The sequence below is a fragment of the Stigmatopora nigra genome, chromosome 17 (assembly GCF_051989575.1).
Source record: "Stigmatopora nigra isolate UIUO_SnigA chromosome 17, RoL_Snig_1.1, whole genome shotgun sequence".
In the NCBI taxonomy this organism is placed as follows: domain Eukaryota; kingdom Metazoa; phylum Chordata; class Actinopteri; order Syngnathiformes; family Syngnathidae; genus Stigmatopora; species Stigmatopora nigra.
This window is the reverse complement of record NC_135524.1, coordinates 3,943,280-3,967,428: the sequence shown is the minus strand read 5'-3', so window position 1 is coordinate 3,967,428 and position 24,149 is coordinate 3,943,280. Positions and strand designations below refer to the sequence as shown.

Below are 24,149 nucleotides of genomic sequence, written 5' to 3'. Positions count from 1 at the left end.
AAGCATCTTGTCAAACTTGTTGTGTGCATTTGGTACTTTGAATCTTTTTTAAGAACTAGCCCATGAAAGTTGAAACCTGATTAAAAAAATAATAATTTTGAGTGGTAAATGTACTTTCTTAACACTGTAGTACTGTACATATTAATGGAAATGACCCAGTCAATACTAGATATCAGAAATAAGAGGCAGACATCTACTGGCCACTTAGTAAAACTACAACATCACAATATATACAGTACACAGTACAGTATATAGGTAATATTCTTGTTGTGTTCTGTGTTTGGCCTTTTTGTGTGGGGTGACATGCATTTTGAAAGAGTTTTGATCTATGGGCACATATTAAAATGACTTGATATTTTGATTTAGATTCTTCTATGTAATAATTTACACCTTTGACTCATATTTTACTAGGAAATTGTTAAATTTGAGTGTTACTACTGCATGGTTTACCTCACTTCTTGCCACAAGTTAACTGGGATAGACTCCAACTCACCCCTAAACAGAACAATTTTAATAAAACCTGCCATGCAATGAATGCAAAGCTCTGTATATTGATTAATTGACCATTGCTGGTTACACTAGGAAGAATTAATGATGAGTTTGTTAGAGTGTGTAACAAGCTTGGCATTCTCCGGTCCTATTGTGTTGTCAAAAGACAAATGAAGTGAGGTCGCTAGACTCTTACATCACTTCAGTAATTGGCTCGGGATTCTATATATAAGCATCTGAAGCAGGCTGCAGAAAGTGGACTGGTGACAAAGAGCATAAAATACAGTGCATCATTTGTTTTTGGAATGAATGAGAAAAGCATTTCATGATAAAGATGATCAAAACTAAACTTCCTCAATCATTGAATTTCTTGTTCAAACATTTCTTCTCCCCACTTCAACATTGTTGCAGGGGCCATTTTTGCACCATGTGTGGCTTGTTTTGGTGAGTTTATCTGGAGTAGGGCATTGATCATATTGGCATTGACTACTCTTAAAACCAAAATTGAATGCATTTCACATTTGTCTCCCATCTATAGTTATTCAATTTTCATATTCATAAATGGAAAACTGGTGGAAAATACAAACTATCCTCTCAGACATGGTCATGTACTTTATAGAATTGATCCCCATTTTTGTCTTTATCAAATTAACTAATTATACTATTGATAAACCTCAGATGTGTACCATCAACAGTAGTAGTAGTAGTCTGTTAATCTGTGGGCGTGTCCTGTCCTGACCCCACCCCCGACGCCTCAAAAACCACGCCCACCCCTCTGAATCCTAATGTCCGGTCGCATATCCCGCACTGCATAGTATACTTGTTGCAGTTAAACTTTCGGTCGAGCGGATGATCGGTCACTTGTTGGCCGTCCAGCGAGCACCAAAGCCGGCATGTCGTTTCTGGATCAACCGTGGACTCCCACCAGCGTCCAGGTGACCGTGCTGCAAGCCCGCGGCCTCAGAGCGAAGGGCAAAGGCGGCACCAATGACGCCTATGCGCTCATGCAAGTGGGCAAAGATAAGTACCAGACATCCATGGTGGAGAAGAGCGTGGCCCCTGTCTGGAAGGAGGAGGCCGCCTTCGAGCTGCCCCAGCAGGGCGCCGCGGGGGGGAGAGGCACGCTGCATGTCCACGTCCTCCACCGAGCCCTGGTGGGTCTGGACAAGCTGCTGGGGCAGGCTGTCATCGATCTGCAGTTGCTCGCTCAGGAGAAGAACCGCAACAAAAGCGAGTAAGTGCATGACATACACTGGAAACATATTAGATATAGTACTATAATGGTGTTTTGATAGAAAACTAATGATTTAAGGGAGTACAATGCATGAAGAGAATAAGAAGGGATGTAACATTGGTTTGAGGGATGTAAAAAAAAGGACAGGGATGACTATAGTTTATATAAAACTAGTTATACTTTAAGGTTTTGTAGTTATTTTATTTTATAGGGGTTTCTTGAAATCATTTGATTCATTCTCACTATAACTGTCATTGAATGAAATGCATTTATTTTAATGTTCAATTCATACAATCATGAAAACTTTGATCTGGACAGAACTGTATATTATAAATGCAATATAAATAATATAAAGTCAAGCAAGAGCCTGCCAATATTTGGAAAGTTAGAGCTTCTAATTTTACTAAATTCTAAAGTACAAAAATAAATGAAATCAAAATCAATTTGCTAGCCCACAATGAAATGAAAGTTAATTTATTCTTCTTAATTTGATTGCATTTGATGTTCATTGCACATTGATTGCATCTGATCTTTAAGTGCCATTGATGGCAATTCATATCTATCAAATAATACTTTTTGACATCATTCCTATAAAATGACAATGTCCAATCACTGGTGAGTTATTTATAGAACATTTGCAGGTAATGTAACCAAATTTGGACCAAATCAGAGGTCGAGGGTTCAAATCCAGGCTTACATTCTTGTATGGAATATTTCCCCATGTAGCCCATGTATCATGAGTCATTCAAGGAGTCCACTATTACACTATCAAGAGATTGATCTAATTGTTTCTGTCATGTGTTGTGAATTACTAATCATTTTGTCACGGGAATGTTTCATACTATGAGTGTGCAGCCTGGAAAGCGTTGTGTTGTGCTGTGCTAAGCTTCTCGTAAGTAGTTTACTCTTCCGCCATGTGACCCACTGCATACCAGCTTCCCTCCTTATTTCTAATCAGCATGTATGTTTACATCACCACCCTTTTTATGATCCTTATCATTCCCGTTCATTCTTTTGTGTAATATAAGTGCATTTTTTTGGGCAAACTTCTCTCAAGGGTAGAGAATGCACTTTGTTTTTGAGGTTTCATCTGTCAGTGGCCTTACATTCCTGGCTGCTTTATCAGTGAAAAATAAACACTGAATTGCCCACGGGGTCATTTCTTTTTTTTTGGACAAAAAAGCTTTTAAAGCTTGTGTAAAAATCCAACACTATTTAAATGAAGTTTAACTTGATAATACTTAGAACAGGCATGCTGCATTTTGATCGGTTTTCTTGATCCGTGAAGCAAAACAACTCAAAGCTGGCCTTTGACTGGTAAACAATTACTTGGACTGTGCCAACTATTGGTTTTATTACCACTTGAGTATGCCTTTGTGTGGATTGGCAGGTGTACAACACTCATTGGCAAAAAAACAACAACTATTACCTAGTTTTTATACGTCCAATCTACTTTGACTGCGTTCCATCATTTAAAGAATACTAATTTATTTTTAAGAGCTACATTGTTTGACGTTTCTAATCGTCAAAGGCACAGTGTATCATATTTGGTACATTTGATGTGATTTTCTTTTTTCCCTGATGAAAAACTGATATATTATATAAATATGATACATATGTGGCTAATTGTAACCTGAATATTTCATGTAGAGATGTTTACAAGTAGAGTTACCAATCTCCGCACCGTATTTGCTGCACTATAAGCCGCAAATACGCAAGTACTTTTTAGGATATGTATCGAGAAATTGTTGCTCTCCTTAAAGTGGTTTATAGTCCAGTCTTATATGAATAAATACTGATTTCTTGATACATTTTGTGGGTGAGATTAATATTTAAAATGTTACAATATTTATTTCAGTGGTTACTTGATGTTATGGTCTAAAAATGCTGCTTATCAACACTTGCAAGTTGTTTAGGGTGTGCTCCAAAAGAGAAGACATCAGTCATCCTAGTCTTTGAGAAGCTCAAAGTTCTTTACAGCTCCACCTTGTCTCTGATGTCCAAATCCTGTACAGGACACCCTGATGGTCTTCCTTGATAATCCGTCCACTTGTGCTGCATGGACACTTATCAATGCTGAGCCGGCTCTTCTCTGGGCTGTGCACCGTGATAAAAGAGCTCTCTCTCTCTACCAGAGCAACCAGTGTCTTATCTTGAAAACACGCTGCACTGGGAAGGATGTGTGTGTGTGTGTGTGTGTGTGTGTGTGTAAAAATGTGTATATGTGTGTGTGCAAATAGGAAAATGCTTGTTGACAAGGTCGAGTCATGAGCCGGCCCTCCACTTGGCGCACAAGTGTCAGATTAGTCAGTTTAAAGCCATTATCGTCACTCAAGCATGAAGTGAAGACCTTCCTGATATTTCTGTAACTTCCCTTGTGTTGCAATTGGGAGTCGCTTACTTCTGTTTTATTTCTTTTTTTTAAAACTTGTCTTTGTCGCACTTTTTCAAATGATCTATAAAGTCATCTTTGTGTTACTCGGCTGAACTATTATTGCTTGTTAGTAAAAGGGAGTTTATCATTGGGAGACCTACAATCCATTTGAAGGGGGATGGTGGTAGTGAAAGAGAAAGTAGCAAGTTTTATTGCTATGTGTCAGTAATTTTTTATTGACACTTGGCTAAGCCTGATACAATTACATTTTTTTCCCGGAACATAGCGTATTCTCCGGACTATAAAGTGCTTTTTTTTAGTTTGGCTGTGGTGTGATTTATACTCCAGTACGTTATGTGAAATTATTGTATAATTTCCTCCTTTTGTCTATTGCAAGGGTTAATATGAATGGGACACATCTGTTAGTTTTTAAGAATACTTTATTAACGGTCCACATTAGGCAATCCAGTGGTTTGTTGCAGTGAAATACCAGAGAGACCCCTGCAAGGACATACACACACACACATAAAGTACCTTCCTCATTTCCCCAGGAATCCAGATTTCAGTTGGAGTTGTTTTTTCAGTGCTGACCTCAGATTTATGCATGATAAGCACATTTTATGCTGAGTTGAAGGTATTTTCTGACTGTTTTTTCCTTGAGACCCTTCATAACCAGCATTGTCTTACTGGTGTTTTGTCATGTCAGACTTATTTTTTTGTTATAAGAGGAAGAAAAGCACTTATTTTTAACTTGGTTGGCACAAGGAAAAGTTTCATCAATTCATATTCTCAGTGAAAGCATTCATGCATCGACATGAATACAAATAACTGCTTTTTTTCCCTTTTGGAAACTTTCCTATGAAATCATTTTCCATTTGCTTGGAGAGTCATAATTTCCATGAATAACATTTATAAACAAGACTCCTATTTATATGTCCCCGTAGCAACTCACAAATAGAGTTAAGTTGTATCTTTTCAATTCATTCCAATGTTTTTCTTAACTTGTGCAATGCATGTTATTTGTATTATTCTTTTTAAAAGCATTCTTAATTTTAAAGCTGTTGGTGTTATGAGTAAAATTGAAACATCAATATTGTCACAATGATCATAATTTAGTGAAAGTGAAGGATAAGTTTACCTTTTGATCCATCATTGTCTTAGAGAGGTTTATCTAAGACCTTCAAGCTTTGTGACATCATTTAGTATCATGTCATTTTCTACTAAAGCCGTGTCATATTTCAGAGTGTGACATCACTGCCTACTGAATTTGAGTAGTTGTCCTATTGATCACTTCTTTTGCATTACATATATATATATAGATTTTTGTATTTTTGCCTCTCAGCTATTTTATTTTAAGCTTCTGTCCTACACAGGTGGTTCAAGTTACTCGACAAGAACGGCAAGGCGGACAAAGACCGAGGCGAAGTCCTGGTGGACATCCAATTTCTGAGAAATAACATGACTGCTAGCATGTTCGACCTCTCTGCCGTGGGCAAATCTCGATCCCGCCTGGGCAAGCTCAAGGACAAAGTTCGGGGCAAGAAAAAAGAACCGGATGCGGCTTCTCCGTCCATCACGCAGGTTCTCACGGAGAGTGAGGAAGATGATGATGTGGATGAAGGCAAGGTGCCGATAAGTAAAGAGAAGAAACGGCTTAAAATTAAGTCGATATTTTCTCACAAGTCCAACTTGCAGAGGAATTTGTCACAATCTATGACAGTTTTACCTGACAAGAATTCCTCTCTCAGTGGCAGTTTGTCATCTGGACTTAATGTAGATACCTCTGAAGGTCAGTGGGCATGTTTAAATTCTTATTAGGGGTTTGTTTTACATTAAAACTGAGAGGTAGGTTTGTTTTTAATCACTCAATGGCTGCCATTGATGGTGAAAAAAAGGAGAAATGCTCTAATAATAGGTTTTTAGAATGAGATAGTGCTGGATGATATGATGATTATGAAGTTTCCTATCAGTTTTTAAACATTTGATAGAAAATTTAAGATGATTTTTAAGCAATTCTAGTTCAGCCAATAAGTTCAGTAATTTGTGGGGGAAAAACATTAAAATGTATATTCATCTTAGATGAATTGCAGTATGATTAGGTCATTTTTTTGCCTGATGTTAAAAAAAAAAAAAGCAGCGTGCCAAATTTGATTTGACTCCGGGGTAGAGGGTGGCATTCCATTGTGACTTAAATCTGGAAACAATGAAACAGGAAAGGGGTGTTCCTGGCATAATAAAATGAAGAGACTGGCTCACATTGGGTTCTTTACTTTTTGGCGAATAACCTGTAAATGAACTTCATTGAAACTTTCTGTGATCTACTTTGGTTAAAGCCTTTAAAAGTCTAATAGCACATGACTGAATAACGTTCTGAAATTGACATCTTTTGCATGTTTCTTTTAGGTAAGAAGAAATTCCGATTCATGAAACACAAACACTCTGACAGTTCAGACCCCAAAGGGTCATCTCAGAAGCACGCCACCTTGGAGAAAAGCAACCTGTGCATCAACGGAAGTCACGTTTACTGTGAAGAGCCTCCGCCTCGTACGTCCCGGGTGGGCTCCAACTTCAGTCTGTCCAGTTCGGGACTCGGATCTATGGAGGATGTTCCCGAAAACTCTCCGCCGTCGGTTGACTCGCTCCCTGTCATAAGGCAGTACACCCCATGGGAGGAGGAAGAGGAAGATGAGGAAGAGCAGGAGAAAATTGAGGTTGACGGGTTAACGGATGAGAAAGAGAGGACAAAGGAAGACACGTGGAAGGAGTTGGAAGAAGAGCAGGAAAAGGAGGAGAGCCAAGAAGATGTGAGAAAGCAAGAAGTGGAAGGAGTTGAAAAGCAGGAGGAGGATGAGGAGGAGGAAGAGGAAGATGAGATGTTGAGACGGGAAGAGGTTCATAGGTTAGAAGAGGAAAGGTTGAGGCTGGATGAAGAGAAGGAACGAAAGGAGAGGGAACTTAATGAAGAAGCGGAAAGGTTGAGAAACCTTGAATTAGAACGGTTAGAAGCGGAAAAGTGGAGAAGAGAGGAAGAGGAGAAAAGGGAGGAAGAGAGAGCAAGGATGGAGGAGGAGGAGGAGCAGGAACAATTGGCAATGGAAAGGAGACGGGAGGAAGAAAAGATGAGGGAGGAAGAGATGGCAAGAATAGAGGAGGAGGAGCAGGAACGATTGGCAATGGAGGAAGAGAAGAGAAGGGAGGAAGAGAGAGCAAGACAGGAGGAAGAGGAGCAGGAGCAAAGGAGAGAAGAGCAGGAACGATTAGCACTGGAAAAAAGACTGGAGGAAGAGGAGAGGAAAAGAGTAGAAGCTGAGAAGGTGAGGCTGGCGGAAGAAGAGAAGAGAAGGCAAGATGAGGAGGAGCAATTAGCCTTGGTGAAGAAACGGGAGGAGGAGGAAGAGAAGATAAGAGAAGCGGAGCGATTGAAAAGACATGAAGTGGAAAGGTTGGAGGTTGAGAAGAAGCGGCAGGAGAAAGAAGAAGAGAGGCGGAGGGCGGAAGAGAAGCAACGATTGGCTGAAGAGCAGCAGAGGGTTCAGCAACTTGAACTTGAAAGATTGAAGAAGGAAAAGGAGAAGCTGGAAGAAGAGAAGAGGAGAGTTGAAGAGGAGGCCAGAAAGAAGGAAGAGGAGAGAGTGAGAAGACGAGAAGAGCAGAAACGCTTGGAGGAGGAAGAACAGCGGCGACTTGAAGAAGAGGAAGAGAGGAGGAGGAATGAGGAGAAGGAGGAAGAAGAGCGAGAACGGATGGCTGAGGAGGAGAGGAAAAGGCAGGCAGAGAAGAGGAGAAAAGAGGAAGAAGAAGAGCGACTGAGAAATGAAGAGCAGGAACTAAAACGGCAAGAAGCACAATTAGTAGAAGAGAAGAGGAAGATGGAGGAGAAAGCTCAAGAACAAAAGATGAATGAAGAAAAGAAGGAATCGGAAGAGATAGAGCATGTGGAAAAGGAAGAAAATGGTAGGATTGATGATGATGTGAGGAAAGAAGAAGTGCCCAAGAAGTTGAAGGATGACGACAAGATGGATGAAGCATGTGAGGAGAAAAGCAACCAAAAGGCCAAAACTGTTCTTCAGGATACTCAAATGGATTCCTCCAATCCCTTTGACGAAGGGTTGCCAGATAATCCTTTTGACGACGATCTTCCCAACCCATTTTTCAGGTCCAAAAACAGAACTTCGGATCAAAACATCCAGAAAAGGTCAGTTCTTCACTATAAATTGGATAACTTGTTGCGTATCGGAACGTTAATGAAAGTTTGATGCTTATGTCGGGTAGTTTAATTCTTTAATCTGGAAAAAAGCGACTTTAATCTAGTTGATGTATCATCTCAGAGAGAGGAACATGATGAGGAAGTATTAGTGAGTGGCTGATGCAAAGAAAAGATAGACAAGGTCAGTGTCACTGAGAGTGTCGGTGACTTCCTCGTTTGGTTTATGTCCTGAGTTGCCGTGACAACGGGCTTCCAGGATGTAAACGAAGCTTGATTACTTCGTGAAAATTGCATAGCCAGGATGATATGTTCCTCTTGTAGCCTATCAATAACCTGATCTTATTCCTTATTTACGCCATGTCTTATTCATGTGTAAATTTACAATGTAACAAGTATACACCAAAAAGTATTAGTGGAAATACTAATACTATAATACATGTAAACATTGGAATAATGAGAAAAATAAAAGTTAAGACATTTTTTTCTTACATTGACATTATAAAAAAGGCTTTTTGAGGGATTTGAACAAAATGAAGTACTTTTTCATTTGGATTCCTTTATTTATTGTATCTGCAATTTGATTTGTTGGTTTTGCCAATTTATTTGCAGTTGCGCATCATCTGAAACGTCATTGGGAAGCAACAATACTACCACTGATAAAAAGCACACTCCATCAACCCTCAATCAACGTGAGAAGCGAGCAGCTCCTCAACCTCCAGGAAAGACTCGAACCAACATCCCTGCTGACTCAACAGTGCCTTCAAAGCCTGCAGTGGAGCCTCTCAAAGACAAACAGTCGAAAAACACTTCCCCGGCGACCTCTCCTCAGAACAAATCCCCCACCCCTGAGCAAAAAGCTGCTCCCCCCAAACCTGCTAAACGTCTTGCTCCATCCATACCTAGTGCTGACTCCAAGCCCGTCTCAGCCACGCCCACTTTAAATCCATTCGATGATGACGATGGCGGTGGAAATGAGCAAGGCACAAAAGATCCCGGTTTTGTGGTACAGGCTCCACCTGTCTCGCAAATTCCCAATCCGAATGCTGTCTCGCAGAACAAAGTCAAGTCGATGAAAGTGGCCCGTGCTCCGGTCCCCCCGGCAAAAAGTGTCGTGGTGGCGTCAAAACCGCCGACCCTACAAAGCAGTGGTGTTGAAATTCAGGCATCTGTGGTAGGAAAGGTTTTGGAAAGCCAAGAAAATCCATTAAAAGAGTCTAAGACGACGAAGATGCTGCAGAATGGGCAGGATCCAGGTGAAAAGAAGGACCCGCCTCCAGCACCTGCTCGCAGGTGAGTTGATGCTTTTCATAGTTGAAGTCTCAGAGTATGTGTTTTGGTATTTGGTAAAATAATTTGGATAGTATTTATTGACAACAAATCTTAACCATGCCTGTAGAAATACGTGTTTGGCTCATCCTGAATTTTTACTTTAAAGCTAAATATCTTATTGATTTGGGTTTTTTTTATAGTCAGGCATTTTCCTCATCTTTTTTTCTATTTGTGTCTTATATCGTCTTAATTTTTTTAGCAATTTGGGGTCCTGTACATGGAATTTCTTTTTAGAATGTATTTATATGTACTTTTCATTTGGTAATGAGTTGCCATGCTACCATTTTGGCTGATATGCAGTATATGGCATTATCACACCAGTTTTATTTCATCATTTTCATCACCATTGTTTAAATAATTCATATTTCTGTATTTCTGACTAAAGACTTCAGCCCGTGAAACCACTCAGCCAGGAGCAGCATCCTCTCAAAGAGACCCAAGATGAAAAAGTGATGGTGAGTCACATTTTATAACCCTAATATGAATATAGCATATGTTATTTTAATTTATTTTGTTCATTTTCAAGGTAAGATGTACTCACTTATACTATATGCCATTGTAGGTGAGTGTCAACAAAGAGAAGGGACCGTACTCTATGCTCACCCGGGAGGAACTCACCTCTCTGGTGGAAAAACAGGAGAAGCAGCTGCAAAACAAGGACAAAAGGATAGCAGAGCTAGAGCAATACATTGACAACTTACTCTTGCGTGTTATGGAGGAGCAACCAAGCATCCTCATGTCCATGAAGAAAGTCATCTAACTGGCCTTTTCCTTTTTGTTTTCCTCCACATGCAAAGATAATCATACATTTTCTTAATAGTCAAGACATTCCTCTTTATTTTTTCCAACATAAATACTCCATTTGGTCTGTCTTTTTAGGATTTGAGCTATGCATTTGTTACATTTACACATCTTGCACTGATGGAATGTTTACATAATGATGAAAAAGCACTTTACTCATCTTAGATTTTCTACATTGATTGCAATTTACTAATGCAAAACTACTAAATATCAAATGCCAAATTTTGTTTTTCACTTCTCCTTTTTTTGCATTTGCATACAAGTGTAAAATACCCCTTTGTGTGTATTCTTTGAATTTGTCAAGTGTCCAGTAACAGGATGAATGTTTAAAAAAAATAAAGTATATTTTCAGCACCCTGTAGTCTTCTTTGTCCATCATCATACAGATCATGAAGTATTAGATTTTGACTCCTTATAATATTCTGTAAATACTTTAAATAATATATATTTAAACTATGAACCATTATCATTATTTCAATTGTGATATTACACAACACCACCCCCCATTCGGTCGAGTTATAACATGGTGACAACCAGCCCTGTTTTCCCTAATGATTTTTCTCCCCAAAAATCCAAGAACTAATATTACAGCAATATGAAGAAATATTTCATTTTAAATACTCTTCAGGGCAGAACTCATCATTCCATACATTGTTTCCACCCGGAACTATTATTAATACCAAGGTGTCACAACAAAGACCGTGCAGCACTTCGTGTCCTCCTTCGGTGATGATTTCTTCGCATTATTGAGTGATCTTAGCACGCAACATGTCTGCAGATGGCTTAAAATGTCCCTTTTGCGGCTCGTCCAGCCTGGTTGAAGACGACCACCACACTCAGCGCCAAGTTGTCTGTGCAGATTGCGGCACGGTTGTATCCGAAGGGGCTCTCATCCACGATCAGTTTGAAGGAGCTGGTAATCTTGAGACATTTTCCACCTTAATGAGGTTTAATTGTGCCATGATTTGCAATTATATTGAATTTTTCCTATTTTATTTGCAGCTGTTAGTTACAACCGCACCACTGCAGTGGCCAAAAAGCCATGTTTAAACCAGATCAAAGGTGAGATATTCTCTTTACACTTTGTCAATAGGATAAATCATTGGGTGTTATTAGGGATGGGCGATATGGTCTAAAAATATGATCTCCGATTTTGTACCGTAGGTATATATATGTCCATGTATGAGGATGACAACCCCCCCCCCCCACACACACACACACACACAATTAGTCACAAGGGTTAAAAAAAAATAAATAAATGTAATTCACTCACTGCAATATCAGTTCATGTGGATGGATTTATGTTAACCATGTGCCTATGTTATACCCACACAGGCCAACAGCGACTAACGGCTCTCTGTAGAGTCCTACGAGTCAACTCAGAAATTGAGACACAAGCGAGCACATATTTTGGCCAGGCTTACGAGCACGAACATTTTCTGAACGTGAGCCTGCAGAAGAAAGACAACTTGGCCGGCTGCTGTGTGCTAGTAAGTTGCCGGCAACTCAACTGGCCCATCACAATCGGTACCGTCGCCTGCCTATTGGATGCCGACATATCGACCCTGGGAGCCATCTACTTAGAAATGGTGCAGGTTCTCAAGATCCAAGCACCGCTGGTCAATATTAGTGATATGATGGAGGCTCATTGTCAAGAGTAAGCAACTGTCCATTTCTGTAAATGTGTAATCTAGTCTAATATGTCCTATTTAGTAATGTATTTTAATTTGTTTTACTTTTACAGTTAGAACTGTAGAATCATAACTCCAATGTGTGTGTCTATGCAGCAATATTAATACTAATCCTCCCTCTTTGATCATCAATGACAGGTACAAAATCAGCTCCCTCGACGTCCACGAAAACTTTGCTGAAAACTGCAAGGACTTAAACAAACGAGCCTTATCCCTGCTAGAGATGGCCGCCGACTCCTGGATCGTGACTGGACGCAAACCCCTCCCCTTAATGATGGCGGCGGTCTACTTAGCCTGGCAGTCTTTAAACCCCAACAAATTTCGCTTGAAAATGTCCCTAGATAAGTTCTGTGCCATCGCCAAAGTCCGAAAGAACCAAACTGCTTCCAAAAGAGTGGGTGAGATCAAGAGTGTGTTGTGTAAACTGGGTCAAGAGATCCCTTGGTTGACAGGTTCAGTGACAATGGACAATGTGGCTTGGCATGTGGCTGATGTTGTCAAGAATAGATTTGCGCTATTACAAAGGGCTTTGAAAAGGCATGAAGAAACCACGCAAGTGGAGAGTCAACCTATCTCTGAAATGGCAAATCCATCCGACCCCAAAGATCAGACACAATGCACATCTGTCCCAAATTCTGAGGATGGTAATCAGGCAGCAGTAGATGATGAAAATATTAATCAAAATTGTGAACTTAATTGGGGTAAGAGGATGCTTTTTGCACCACCCTGTGTGATTCAGCCTAAGAGAAGGAAAGTGGTGCTAGAAGCAATCAAAGACGTGGCTGAGGATGAGGAGATCTCAGACACTGAAATTGAGTCTTACATTCGCACCCCGCGGGAGGTTAAGGAATTTGTTTTGATGCAGGAAGCTTTAATATTACAAAACGAGAAGAGCTAATGTTGATGAAGAATGCAACCAGTGGACTTCTGCCTATCGTTTTGTCTAAATGGCTGAAACTGTAATTATGTTTTTCATTAAAATGATTTGAGCACATCTTGTGGTGTGTTCTATTCCATTTTGATGTTAAACGCAAAGCAAATTTCCATTCTGGTTAATGCAATATTCATTTTATCCATTTTCATTCACTCTACAGATAGTCACAGCAAAATCTGGTTAACTGTAGAGTAAAATAAAGGATCATCCCATGCAAGGCAGCCATAGCGAGCAATTGACTACAAGACCACGCCAGCGGGGCAGCGGTTAAGCGGCGCTCTGACACGGCTTGGACCTTTGAACATCTTCCTCAGCTCTGAGCGAAATCGGTCATGCAGCCATGCGTAGAGGAAAGGGTTACAGCAAGATGAGCTCATGGCACACAAGTGGCAGAGCAGCTGAATGAGAAGGAAAAAGCGCTTGTTAATCAGGTGAATGTCAATATCTCGCAGCATGTTGAAAACGTGAATGGGCAGCCAGCAAATGGCAAAAGCTGACACCAGAAGGGCGATAAGGCGGAAAATCTTCCTCTTGCGGGCTTGCTGGGCGTTGGTTTTCTCTTGAGTTCGGTGACCGGGTGCCACGCATTTCTTGAGCTTGACCGTGATGCAAAAGTAGGAGACGAAGACAGCAGAGAGGGGTAAGACGTAAGTAATCAGCAGGGTACTGTATGCGTAAGCCCGTCGCTCCTTCTCTTGGCCTAGCCAAAATTCCTCGCAGATAGTGAAGCCTTCTTCCTTGAATTCCACGTGGTATGTGTGGCTCACTGCTGGCGTCACCAGGCCGCAGGACAGCAGCCAGATCCCGGCGAGGACCCAAATGCAGGTGGTGACGGAGGTGCGTTTCTTCAAAGGGTGCACTGTCACGTAATATCTACAAAGATGGGAAATTGGCTTATGATTTGCAGACTACTTCAAATAAAAAAAGGTAATATTGTATTGCTGCAATACGATTAAACCATGAAATAGTGGTGGTGGTTCTGATATTATAGTGTATGTAGTATTCAATTGTATGGCAACCCTAAAATGGTTAATTTTGTGCCTATTTGTGGAAATAGGCCAAAATTGAAAAGTATCATATTAACATTATTCATGAATATTAAACTATAGCATGCTATTTTTAATATGGCTTCATTGGCTCAAAATGATGCACAAATATGGGAATTTGTAAACAAAACAAAAAAATTATTTGCAATTTTCCTTCTAAAAAATATATGTTCCATTCCATATAATGAATATGAGCTTAACATTTTCATTTGACCTTCTGAATTTACTTTTTAGCCTATTGTGATACAATCAGGTGACTTTAAATCAGTTAAATTGTGCTGTAGTGTTAAATTATTTTTTTTATTGAGAATGCTCCACCCATTAACTGAACTTTTTTTTTTAAACAGAAAATCACGACAAAGCTTGGAGGATTGTTTTGTTGCCTGGATAATTAAAATATGTTCAAAATTGGGTGAGTACATGTAGAACTTGTTCTATGATTTACAACATGACAAGCTGAGCATTTAAATGGCTTGCTCATTTTGTCTAAATATGAATATGCCAAGTACAGAAGCTGAGCATGTTTGTAACGTATAATTAGTGGAGGCGAGTGATTTCTTTCTTTCTTCCCTGATGTTACTCCTCTTAAGGCTCCTAAAAGCTGCTGCAGAAGTACACAATGTGACTTGGTCAAAGGGAGATCTTATTGAAAACACACTGTACATCTTATGTACATACTTTATCTTTAGCACAACTCTTGGTTTGGGATTGAAGAATAGGAAAGAACACACAGTAAGGCAAATAAAAACCCATATATATACTATGTATTGATTAACCGTTTGAGTCATATATATATAGAGCATTAATGGAACTGTCCATTCAGAACCTTAAATCAATATCACCATAGGATGTCAGTGAGGATTCAACATTGAACAAGAACAAATATTCTTCCGTCCATTTTCAATGCGGAGCGCTGTAGGGTATCAGTCTATCTCAGTTGAAGACTATTTTACTGATAAAAATTAGTCAAATAGCCAAGATAAATGCAAGCATGAATCACTTGAATACCTACTAAGAACACAAACACATAGGAAACATTCGCCTGGTCAGCCAAAGTATTATTTGTGATTCCTTATAGAACCACATGTGTCAAAGTGACGGCCCGGGGGCCAAATCTGGCCCGTGGCATCATTTTGTGTGGCCCTGTAAAGTAAATCATGAATGCCAATTTTCTGTTTTAAGATCAAATTAAAATAAAAAGTATAGATGTATATTACATTTCTTGATTTCCCACTTTTAAATCAATAATTGGCATTTTTTAATCAATTTTTCTCAGTATTTAGTTCAAAAATAATTTTGTAAAATCTCTATATATATATATTTACAAAAAGCTAAAATGAACATTGTTTTAGATCTATAAAAAACTGAATATTTAAGTCTTACAATCCAGTTATTTTAATCCATTTATAAAAAAATATCTAAACATTATACCTATATTGGTGTTTAAAACATCCTTTTCCCAACCAGACCTACTTCTAGATCTACTTTTCAATGAGCCAACCTACCGCCATCTACTTTAAAGCATGCTTATCTGAAAGGAATGTATCATTTTAATCACTCACCTGTCCACAGCAATGGCAGTGAGCGTGAAGACGGAAACATAAACCGTAACCGGCTGGATAAGGTAGACCAGGTAGCACATGAAGCGGCCAAAGACCCAACCGTGAGGATTGAAGGCATAGGCCAAGGTGAACGGAACGCATGTCACGCACATGAGCATGTCGGAAAAGGCCAGGTTACCGATGAAAAAGTTGGTGACGTTGTGCATCTTTCGTGTTCGGCAGATGACGTAAAGGAGAAGGTAGTTGCCGAAAACGCCCACCGCCACTACGAGAGCGTAGGACGGGATGATGAGGGGTTTGAACGTCTGCAACATGGCAACGTCAGCAAATTGTGAGCTGCGGTTGCTGGATTTGTCATTCACTGCTACTTCATAAAGATCTTGGAGTACATCACTGGTGTTGGTCTGCATGATGGGAACGCACTGTGGCAATGTCAGGTTCTGGGTAATTAGGAACATAAAATGTTAAATACAAACAATTAGACGCTTCTTGGTTGAAAGATCATTAAAAATAGTTTACGTCAAAAAAAGCGACCGGTGCTAAGTGCAGTAAATTGGAGTCATTTTTTTTAATGTTTTCAAATTGAAATGACAGCAGGACTTTAGTCAACACTTTATTTTTTTTTAAATGTCAAGTGTTTTAGTGCTTTCATCATACGGACTCATACATTTTTTTAATTTGAACAGCCAGGTAATACAGTGCAGTTCTAACTCCAAAATCAGGATATCAAGTCAAGTTTTTCCATATTGGCAAGTTGACATGAAAGATGAAAAATATGAATTGTATTGAGCCAAGACACGTAAATTGATATTGAAATTCTGCATATTTGTGTGTATGTATGTATGTATGTATATATATATATATATATATATATATATATATATATATATATATATATATATATATATATATATATATATATATATATATATATATATATATATATATATATATATATATATATATATATATATATATATATATATATATATATATATATATATATATATATATATATATATATATATATATATATATATATATATATATATATATATATATATATATATATATATATATATAAATAAATGACTTTGGGTGATTCATTATCATGTCAGAAGAGGCTAATATGTAAATATATCAATTACAGTAAATATGCATACACGTGTTTACAGTACATTTAATGGCAGTAAATGAATAACTACTCCATTTAATTTAACCATGTCATCGAAATAATAGATTCAAATTTTACCCAACTGTCTATCTGATATTAGCCCCAAAAAAATATATCCATTTGTTAATAACAAGTTTAATGGCATTGTAGGAGGTTTTCCACTTCAGAATATAAAGCTGAGTAACTTACCTGTGATGCATTGACTGTAAAGTGCCTTTATTCAGCGCTTACTCCTCCGTGAATTAAAAGGATGCTGTCCGCTTCACTCTAAGAGAACATGTAGAAAGGAATGGAGGAGAGGAAAAGGAAGGAGGGAGTCTATGGGAATGACTGCGAGCCAATAAGATGACAGATGACTTTGAAGGTACATGTGACCTCCTGACGTTAATCCTCAAGTCTTCAGTTAGTGTACACTGATTAAGCAGTTTCATTCATTTTCTTTCTCATATAAAGTATTGGTTATACTTTGAGAAAGACTATATTGTGCGTCAGAAGCTTGAAAGTGACGTTTGAACATTAATATTGGGCAGAAATGCTGTCAGAAAAGCCAACCAAATGTATCATACAGATGCTCCTTGGAATTTAGAGGTATCTTATCCCATTTTTTAAAAGTTTTGCCTTCCCCTTTTGTCATTTTATGACACCTAACAGTCCTAGCACGTTGTCCATGACGTGTCGGACTCCTAACAAAAGATTCATCACATCCCTGAAGAGAAATATCTTCTGTCCCTCACATTTGTCACGCTTTCCTCCCACTACATGTAAGAAGAGAACACAATATGCTCCCTGAAGGTGTTGAAAATGACATCTGCGTCTTGGCCTGAGATTGTAAAGTCAGTTAGAACATGTCAATGCGGAATGGGAACAAAAATAGATCGGAAGCATACATCTATCTATCTTTACTTATGCACAAGTGATAGGGTGTGAAAATGTTGGCGGATGTGCTCAAGTCATTTGTCATGTTGCCATGTTCAATTCTAATTAAATGTATTTGAACTATGCAGATTTTGATTGACACCAGCATTTCTGTGAAGCTCAGTTTTCAAAGAGAGGAAAACACTGCTCCAGTTAAGGTAAATTATTCTTTATTTGTATCATACATATGGGTTTTCTGGTGTTGCTATATTTTTGTTAGTTAAAAAAATCAATTTAACAATGAATGTGTATATATAAATGAAAATTTAACAATGAAAATGTAACATTGCTGTTGCATTCTAGTGGAATAGAATAAAAATTACATTTAACGAATTATATATAACTGACAAGAATTATTTGATGTCGTTACTATAGTCAAATATTTTGTGTGTCTCATCAAATTGGAGAACATGCTTTGTAATATTCAATACAATGCAAAACATTTTATTAAGCAATTGTTCCCTTTCATTTTAGGCTACCAACTGTCATGACATAATAGTAATTGAACATAAACCACAGGTAACAATTACGCCTACCTAAGTTTCATAACTGACTCAAATCGAATCAAAGTTACCTGTAAAGTCTCCATTAAATTAACAAAAATATTACCTTGACATATCTGCAGGTTTTTATATTTTTCTGTGCCAGTACGTTGACTATTTTGCAACTACCTTTACAAAGCAACACGTGCGCAAACTTTCAAGGACAGTCAAGTCACAAAATTGAGTGTGTTTATCTGCCAAACAGAAAATGACAAGGTTTTCTTTCTTTCTTTTTTAATGTACTTGCTTCTAACTATCCTGAGTTCTGCTTCTGCCTCATAGTGGCAGAATTGGCAACAACTACAGTGTTATTTCCTGCCTGAGATGTAATCTTGAGCTTAGGGACCTCCTCGTCAACTTGATTACAGCCCGTTTTTCAACCTAAAATTGAAACTAGGTTCCTGTTAATGTAATTGAGGGCCTGACTCAACACATGAAGAACGACTCCCAATTAAACAAATGGACTTGATGGGCGGTAACAAGACTAAAGGCCCGCTAACATTTGTCTTATGCGTCAGTAAATATGCAGAAGGATGTATTAGGACTATTACCACGTGTAAATCTTTGTAGATGAGATCGATGAGAAAAACACTGACACGTGTAAAAGGTCACTGGTTTTCGGTTTAATTGGTCATAGATATAGTAAAACAAGGTAAAGTGGTAATTTGAAATTGAAAGGAAAAGACCAAAGAGGTTTGGAAAAGTGCGTCATCCATATTCATTCAACGCCGGGATGCTGATTGGATGATTTCTCGCTTCTTGACGTGTTGTTTTACTCTCCACATAATTCCAGCAGGATTTTGCGGTAGTCTCCAGATGTATCTCCCTTTTGGAAAGAAGGAAAAGCAGTAAAGAAGAGGGAAATGCACCAGAAACTGGATGACAAACTGGTAAATTGTTTAAAAAATACAGAAATTTAAAGGGTAAGCTAGTATAGAAGAAAATGTAATGTATTTTTGAATAGCTTGTCTAAAAACTGTTGTTTTCCCACCTATCAAATATTCACCTCAAGTCCTAAATTATGGGTTAACAGGATAAAAAAAAAAAACTTGACGAAAAGACATTTCTAACAGCATTACAGCTTGATGGATTGTTTTCTGATTTAGAGCCTCACCTTAATGAACGAGTGTAGAGTCTTGCCATACATCTTCAGGAATTGCGCCTTGATGTCCAACATGTCAATCTCAGCCCTGGAAACCATGATCCTTATGAGTACAGTGTCCGTGGTGCCCAAACCCTGTCCAAACACACACATTGTCAGCAAACATTTTGTCACTTTTGGGTTGAAAAATGAACTATGAACCTTCATTGATTTGTACAGGCGTTCAGCGAAGAAGGCGTGCTTGTTCCTTATGCATTTGACTAAAGAAAGAAAAGAGAAGTTAGATATTTATGCCAGCAGCTATGGTCACCTGCAACTAAGTAACTAACTAACCTATTGCCAGGAAAACACCCTCCAGAGAACCTGACATCTCCCTCTTGATGCTCTCCTCGATATCCCTGCCGGAAATCTTCTGGTATTCGTCGAATACTAAACAAAAAGCAAAGAAAGTTGAGGATTGAGACAAAGCAAACAGGTTGGTGATATTCCAATATATTCAATAATATCGTAAATTCTGTATTAATACACTTGTCTGAGACCCATCAATAATTTCATTTAACTGACTATAGATGGTGCCAAAACAATACTATTATTAATTTGGGCAGTGCAATTTAACAGTATGTATTTTGTTATGGCAAATACAGTGAAAAGATTGTGGTTTTTAAAAAGAAATCAGGAAAAAAATCGTATTTTTCCCAAAAATATTGACACAGATATTATAGATATATCTTTTTATGATGTTTATGTTTGTGCAGGAATACCCCGTAACAGATGCTTGTGGTTCCTGACACAGAGCACTGTCAGGAATTTCACCTCATCCGTGCCCCAGCGAGCTTCGCCTGCCTCGTAGATATCCTGCAAGCATAACATTAACACATGTTTGACTTTTAATATTATATCCACATCATTTTTCATACATTTTTGTCGAGAACTGAGTCAATCTTTACCTTGGCATCCTGCAAAGCTTGGGCCTCGTTGACCTGGTCGCCTTCTTCACGTCCAGCCTGAGTGAGTAACAATAAAATGGAAAAATGGTGATACAAATATACACATTTTACAAATGTCAAAGGATTTTAAAGGCTATATCTCACCATGCTGAGACCAACCTTACAAGAAGAAGAATAGAAGTTTTCATTTGTGCTTTGGATAGCTCACCGTTAGTAAAGACACCAAAACCCTCTGGAACATTCCTGATGTATCACCCATCACATCGTCTTCCAGCTTCTTCCCGTATTCTGAGGACAGCCAACTTGGATTAGATTTTAAAAATGGTGAGTAGTACATCTGCACTACTTAATTTTTGAGAGAAACACTTCTAAAAAAAACCGTACTGTGATGTGATAAAAAAAAGTATATGAATAAACACCTATAAAAGTTATAAGGCTGTACTTTGTAAGTGTTTTTCCCCATGTATCCTATTCATATTAGTACCTATTGTTGCATATATGGACTATAAATATTAATTTGTATTTTTTTAGCGTTTTCATACTAAGAAAAGACAGTAAAATTGACACTCACGTTTATAATAAACTTCATTAATAGTTGTAATCTCAGCATTAGATCTGGATGCCAGAATATCGATGAGACACGCCTCCTCTGTTCCTGCCCCCTGTGGTGATAATAAGCATGTAAAGTCTGTGTGTGTATTTATATACACATACAATTATTACATAACCCACAGACATGTTGCAATAATAACAATCATTCTAGAATTGCAATGAGACTATTCAGTTTTGTTCTAGGGGGTAAAAAAAGTCTAAAAGTGGAGTATAATTCTAACCTTAATGGCATTTCTTAGCTCAGAGGCGTCGTACATGGGTGCCGGCATGAGTAGTCCCAGCACCACGCTGCGGACATTCCCACTCAGCTCTGAAGACAGTTCATCGGCCAGGTCCTGATAAGGTGGGAGACAAATATATTCAAATTCTGACACATAATTCTTATTTGCATGGCTTCAAATGTACTGGGGTTGCAAGTCCAGTGTTTTAACAATGCAACAGTTTCAATGCCCATTTGCAAATGGCTATTCCATTTTTTTATATTGAACCAATCCTCCCTTATTATCTCAAAACCTCATTAACATTTTAGCTTGACTACAACAACTTATACACTTGAACACAAGAAATTCAAAAGTACTTGTTACTTCTACATGATAAAACTCCCTTTTTAACATCACCAATCTTGCCACAGCATGTCAGTCTAATCACAATCTAACTGTCAGGATGGCACACATCCAACTTCTCATTTGATTAATATGTGATCTGTCGAAACACATAAAAATTGGGAAATGACTGCATACTTTTTATCTATCCAATAACGTGGTGTGTCACTCTTTCCTGTGAATTACAAAGCTCTCACTGTTCTCCTTTTTTCAGGTATCCATTTCTGCTTTTTTTACTCTAATGATTAATAGACACTATCAGTACCATGGCAACAAAGCTCAAGCCTGCTTTGTGCACAGAGAAAAAAGGACAACAGGAGGAGACTAAGATGTGAAAACATCTGCTTTTTTTTAACCCTCCAGCTGGTTAATTTCATCCCTTTTGCATAACTAGAACACCATTTTGTTGATTCTCACCTTCCCCACTGCCTGTTTGAAGGCCTCCTTGATGCGCTGCCTCTGGGCGATTGTACGATGTGCTAATACTTCGATGATGGCGGATTCGTCTGTGCCTGTGAGACATTTTTCCATTAAAAAAATAGGACAATTTTGCCTCTGTCACATGAGTTGGTCACTGAATCAGGAAAAGTAAGTTAACCTCACTACAGACCGCATTTGTTTGGGATTGAGTCATAGGATGGTTAAGATTTCTAATAAAATCAACATTCCCTCTTATTTAGGGACTGATAGAAACATGGCCTTGCCTGCTATGCAGGTTTGAATTCTGGGTATGATGTATGCTATTTAGAATGAATGGACTATAGAAAAACTGAACAAAATGGAATTTTTGACTTTCCTGAAGAGTAGGAGGAGTTGTTTGTTTTTCCATGGAGACTCTATTTTGCAAGACTCACCCGCTCCCTTCATCGCCCCACGAAGTTTCTGCATGTCCGCCTCTGGGTCGAACCCAGATGCTTCGGTGACTGTTCCACGGTTTCCGATCTAGTCATTAAAAAAAAAGGGGGAAAAAGGTCAAAAATGTGGGTGGGGTGGTAGGCTGGCTCATAATAACATTTGAATAATGTTGAGCCCAGTTCATCACAATATCTCTTCAAAATTTGGGGTAAACTTACCGCTGCCATTGTGAGATGAGTTGAAGTTTCTTTATCGGAGTTGAGGGAAGGCTGCAAAATAATGTGAGTCAATTAATAAAACGGAAGCATCAGGTAGCATGATGAAACCTCATTAACCTCCAACTTAATAATGTATGCTTCTCATCATCCAATGGATCTTTTCACTCGTACGTGTCTGCCTATAGATAAGATCCCTTGTGTTCCAGGTAATTCCATTAAGAGCTATTTTGCTGGGACATACCTGTAATTAAATCAATAGTGCTGAAGGGCTCATTGTTCTCATCTTGTGTGGCTCATTTTACAAGATGACATGTCATAAGGTCCAAAATATTTACACTTGTGAATGTAATTCATTTTAATTCAATTGTTTTATCCATCTTTCAATTTTCTCTAGCACATGTCACTCAGATAGTTGCATAGTTTTTTATCTTTCATTTCATTTATGGAAATTCATTATCCTGATGGCAATGTGTCCACTCAACCACAAGAGATTATTAAATTCAATTAGGATTTAATTTTTTTAATTTAGGTTTTAAATTAATTAAAATGTACGAGATTATTTCTTTATTTTGCCTTGGATCATGTGAGCTTTGTGTATTTTGTGAAAGATGTGTTTAAATAGAGTTTAGCAGATACTTATTACTAGTTAATAAACATCAAATCAATATTAATCTACAACTTTTATAGAAAAGAAACAGCACGATTCAGTGGATATCACAGGTACATTAATCAAGTATTTAATCATATAAAAACCTTAGACTGAGACAGACATGTGACTATTTTATTAGATTAAGATTGTGCAATAGTAGATTTGGAAAAATGTATGCAGAACATATTTGCATAAGTTTATAGTCATCGTTCCACCACTAAAAGACATTGTTATGATTACTTTTTAATGTTGGATGAGACTGTTGAACCAAAAAAGACGGATTAAAACGACTCCGTTAACTTATTGTAAAGTTGGGCACACCCAGAAATGACTGAGTAACCCACAGAGCTGCAGTCTCAACTCATTGCGTCAAATTAAAATGAGAAAATGACAATCCTATACTTTGCAAACCATGTCTTGTCGTTAATGTAACAAAATCCATACCTGTGCCGTTGATTGCAATGTAATCAGAGTCCAAAAGACAGTGTAAATTCGGAAACTCTGGCTTTTTCTCCTCCACAGTCAAATGTCAACTGCACCAAGTCCCTCCCCTCTATGCATTTTTTTCCGCGAAGTTCAGATGCGTTCATTTACAAGAGGAACGCGGATATCTCCACCTATTCTATTTCAAATTCCCAACAAATGTTTCGAATGCTTTTCTTTCTGACAGAGTATGTCTGTTACAACCATGTGTATACTATTTTCCATTTTAAACAATCGCATGATTTAACGTAAGTGACAATTAAAAAAACAAGTTAGATAGCGTTGATTATGTTATCATCCATTCTCCGCGAACGCCACATATGACCACGTAATACATGACGATAGAGGAGATCTGCAGCTGCAAAATCTGAACTACATGACCC

The 24,149-nt window shown here is 38.2% G+C and overlaps 4 protein-coding genes and 2 long non-coding RNA genes across 9 annotated transcripts; 4 read left to right on the top strand and 2 right to left on the bottom strand.

Annotated features, from left to right (window-relative positions):
- The first annotated feature begins 1,289 nt into the window (after window positions 1-1,289).
- LOC144210815 (uncharacterized) lies at window positions 1,290-10,788 on the top strand. Its single transcript, XM_077737723.1, has 6 exons — window positions 1,290-1,723; window positions 5,471-5,886; window positions 6,501-8,292; window positions 8,914-9,594; window positions 10,019-10,088; window positions 10,196-10,788. Exons 1-6 carry the CDS (start codon window positions 1,383-1,385, stop codon window positions 10,391-10,393), a joined length of 3,498 nt encoding a protein of 1,165 aa, XP_077593849.1. The 5' UTR covers window positions 1,290-1,382; the 3' UTR covers window positions 10,394-10,788.
- Window positions 10,789-11,119: 331 nt separating this feature from the next.
- Window positions 11,120-14,072, top strand: brf2 (BRF2 general transcription factor IIIB subunit). 3 transcript variants are annotated; one of them, XR_013329405.1, is made up of 6 exons: window positions 11,120-11,350; window positions 11,437-11,496; window positions 11,770-12,091; window positions 12,264-12,523; window positions 13,220-13,706; window positions 13,780-14,072. XR_013329405.1 is itself a non-coding variant. In XM_077737290.1 (5 exons), exons 1-5 carry the CDS (start codon window positions 11,203-11,205, stop codon window positions 13,252-13,254), a joined length of 825 nt encoding a protein of 274 aa, XP_077593416.1. In that variant the 5' UTR covers window positions 11,120-11,202; the 3' UTR covers window positions 13,255-14,072. The 3 variants fall into 3 exon arrangements, 2 of the variants coding, with proteins under 2 accessions (XP_077593416.1, XP_077593415.1); XM_077737290.1 differs by having other exon boundaries at window positions 13,220-14,072; XM_077737289.1 differs by lacking the exons at window positions 13,220-13,706; window positions 13,780-14,072 and having other exon boundaries at window positions 12,264-13,119.
- Window positions 13,269-17,118, bottom strand: LOC144210572 (prolactin-releasing peptide receptor-like). Its single transcript, XM_077737292.1, has 3 exons — window positions 17,031-17,118; window positions 15,668-16,107; window positions 13,269-13,932 (listed from the first exon to the last, which is right to left on the bottom strand). Exons 2-3 carry the CDS (start codon window positions 16,075-16,077, stop codon window positions 13,299-13,301), a joined length of 1,044 nt encoding a protein of 347 aa, XP_077593418.1. The 5' UTR covers window positions 16,078-16,107; window positions 17,031-17,118; the 3' UTR covers window positions 13,269-13,298.
- On the top strand, window positions 15,422-19,220 carry LOC144210574 (uncharacterized). Of its 2 annotated transcripts, none has more exons than XR_013329407.1 (4): window positions 15,422-15,793; window positions 15,890-16,111; window positions 17,846-17,914; window positions 19,095-19,220. It is a non-coding gene; the product is annotated as an uncharacterized LOC144210574 (long non-coding RNA). The 2 variants fall into 2 exon arrangements; XR_013329408.1 differs by having other exon boundaries at window positions 19,092-19,220.
- anxa4 (annexin A4) lies at window positions 18,900-23,869 on the bottom strand. The gene is made up of 13 exons (XM_077737291.1): window positions 23,728-23,869; window positions 22,635-22,685; window positions 22,416-22,503; window positions 21,979-22,073; window positions 21,181-21,294; window positions 20,919-21,009; window positions 20,556-20,635; window positions 20,348-20,404; window positions 20,162-20,255; window positions 19,734-19,829; window positions 19,602-19,660; window positions 19,413-19,535; window positions 18,900-19,124 (listed from the first exon to the last, which is right to left on the bottom strand). Exons 2-13 carry the CDS (start codon window positions 22,641-22,643, stop codon window positions 19,071-19,073), a joined length of 960 nt encoding a protein of 319 aa, XP_077593417.1. The 5' UTR covers window positions 22,644-22,685; window positions 23,728-23,869; the 3' UTR covers window positions 18,900-19,070.
- Window positions 19,289-23,165, top strand: LOC144210573 (uncharacterized). Its single transcript, XR_013329406.1, has 5 exons — window positions 19,289-19,875; window positions 20,156-20,408; window positions 20,470-20,671; window positions 21,199-21,302; window positions 21,776-23,165. It is a non-coding gene; the product is annotated as an uncharacterized LOC144210573 (long non-coding RNA).
- Window positions 23,870-24,149: the final 280 nt, after the last annotated feature.

Coding starts and splice junctions, on each gene's coding strand:
- LOC144210815 (XM_077737723.1), top strand. CDS start 1,383: ATGTCGTTTCTGGATCAACCGTGGACTCCCACCAGCGTCCAGGTGACC. Junction 1,724..5,470: donor AAGAACCGCAACAAAAGCGA/GTAAGTGCATGA, acceptor TGTCCTACACAG/GTGGTTCAAGTTACTCGACA. Junction 5,887..6,500: donor TAATGTAGATACCTCTGAAG/GTCAGTGGGCAT, acceptor TGTTTCTTTTAG/GTAAGAAGAAATTCCGATTC.
- brf2 (XM_077737289.1), top strand. CDS start 11,203: ATGTCTGCAGATGGCTTAAAATGTCCCTTTTGCGGCTCGTCCAGCCTG. Junction 11,351..11,436: donor CGATCAGTTTGAAGGAGCTG/GTAATCTTGAGA, acceptor TTTTATTTGCAG/CTGTTAGTTACAACCGCACC. Junction 12,092..12,263: donor ATGGAGGCTCATTGTCAAGA/GTAAGCAACTGT, acceptor CATCAATGACAG/GTACAAAATCAGCTCCCTCG.
- LOC144210572 (XM_077737292.1), bottom strand. CDS start 16,077: ATGCAGACCAACACCAGTGATGTACTCCAAGATCTTTATGAAGTAGCA. Junction 13,933..15,667: donor ACTGCCATTGCTGTGGACAG/GTGAGTGATTAA, acceptor CCATCTTTGTAG/ATATTACGTGACAGTGCACC.
- anxa4 (XM_077737291.1), bottom strand. Junction 20,256..20,347: donor AAGCTTTGCAGGATGCCAAG/GTAAAGATTGAC, acceptor TTATGCTTGCAG/GATATCTACGAGGCAGGCGA. Junction 19,830..20,161: donor CCACAAGCATCTGTTACGGG/GTATTCCTGCAC, acceptor CTTTTTGTTTAG/TATTCGACGAATACCAGAAG.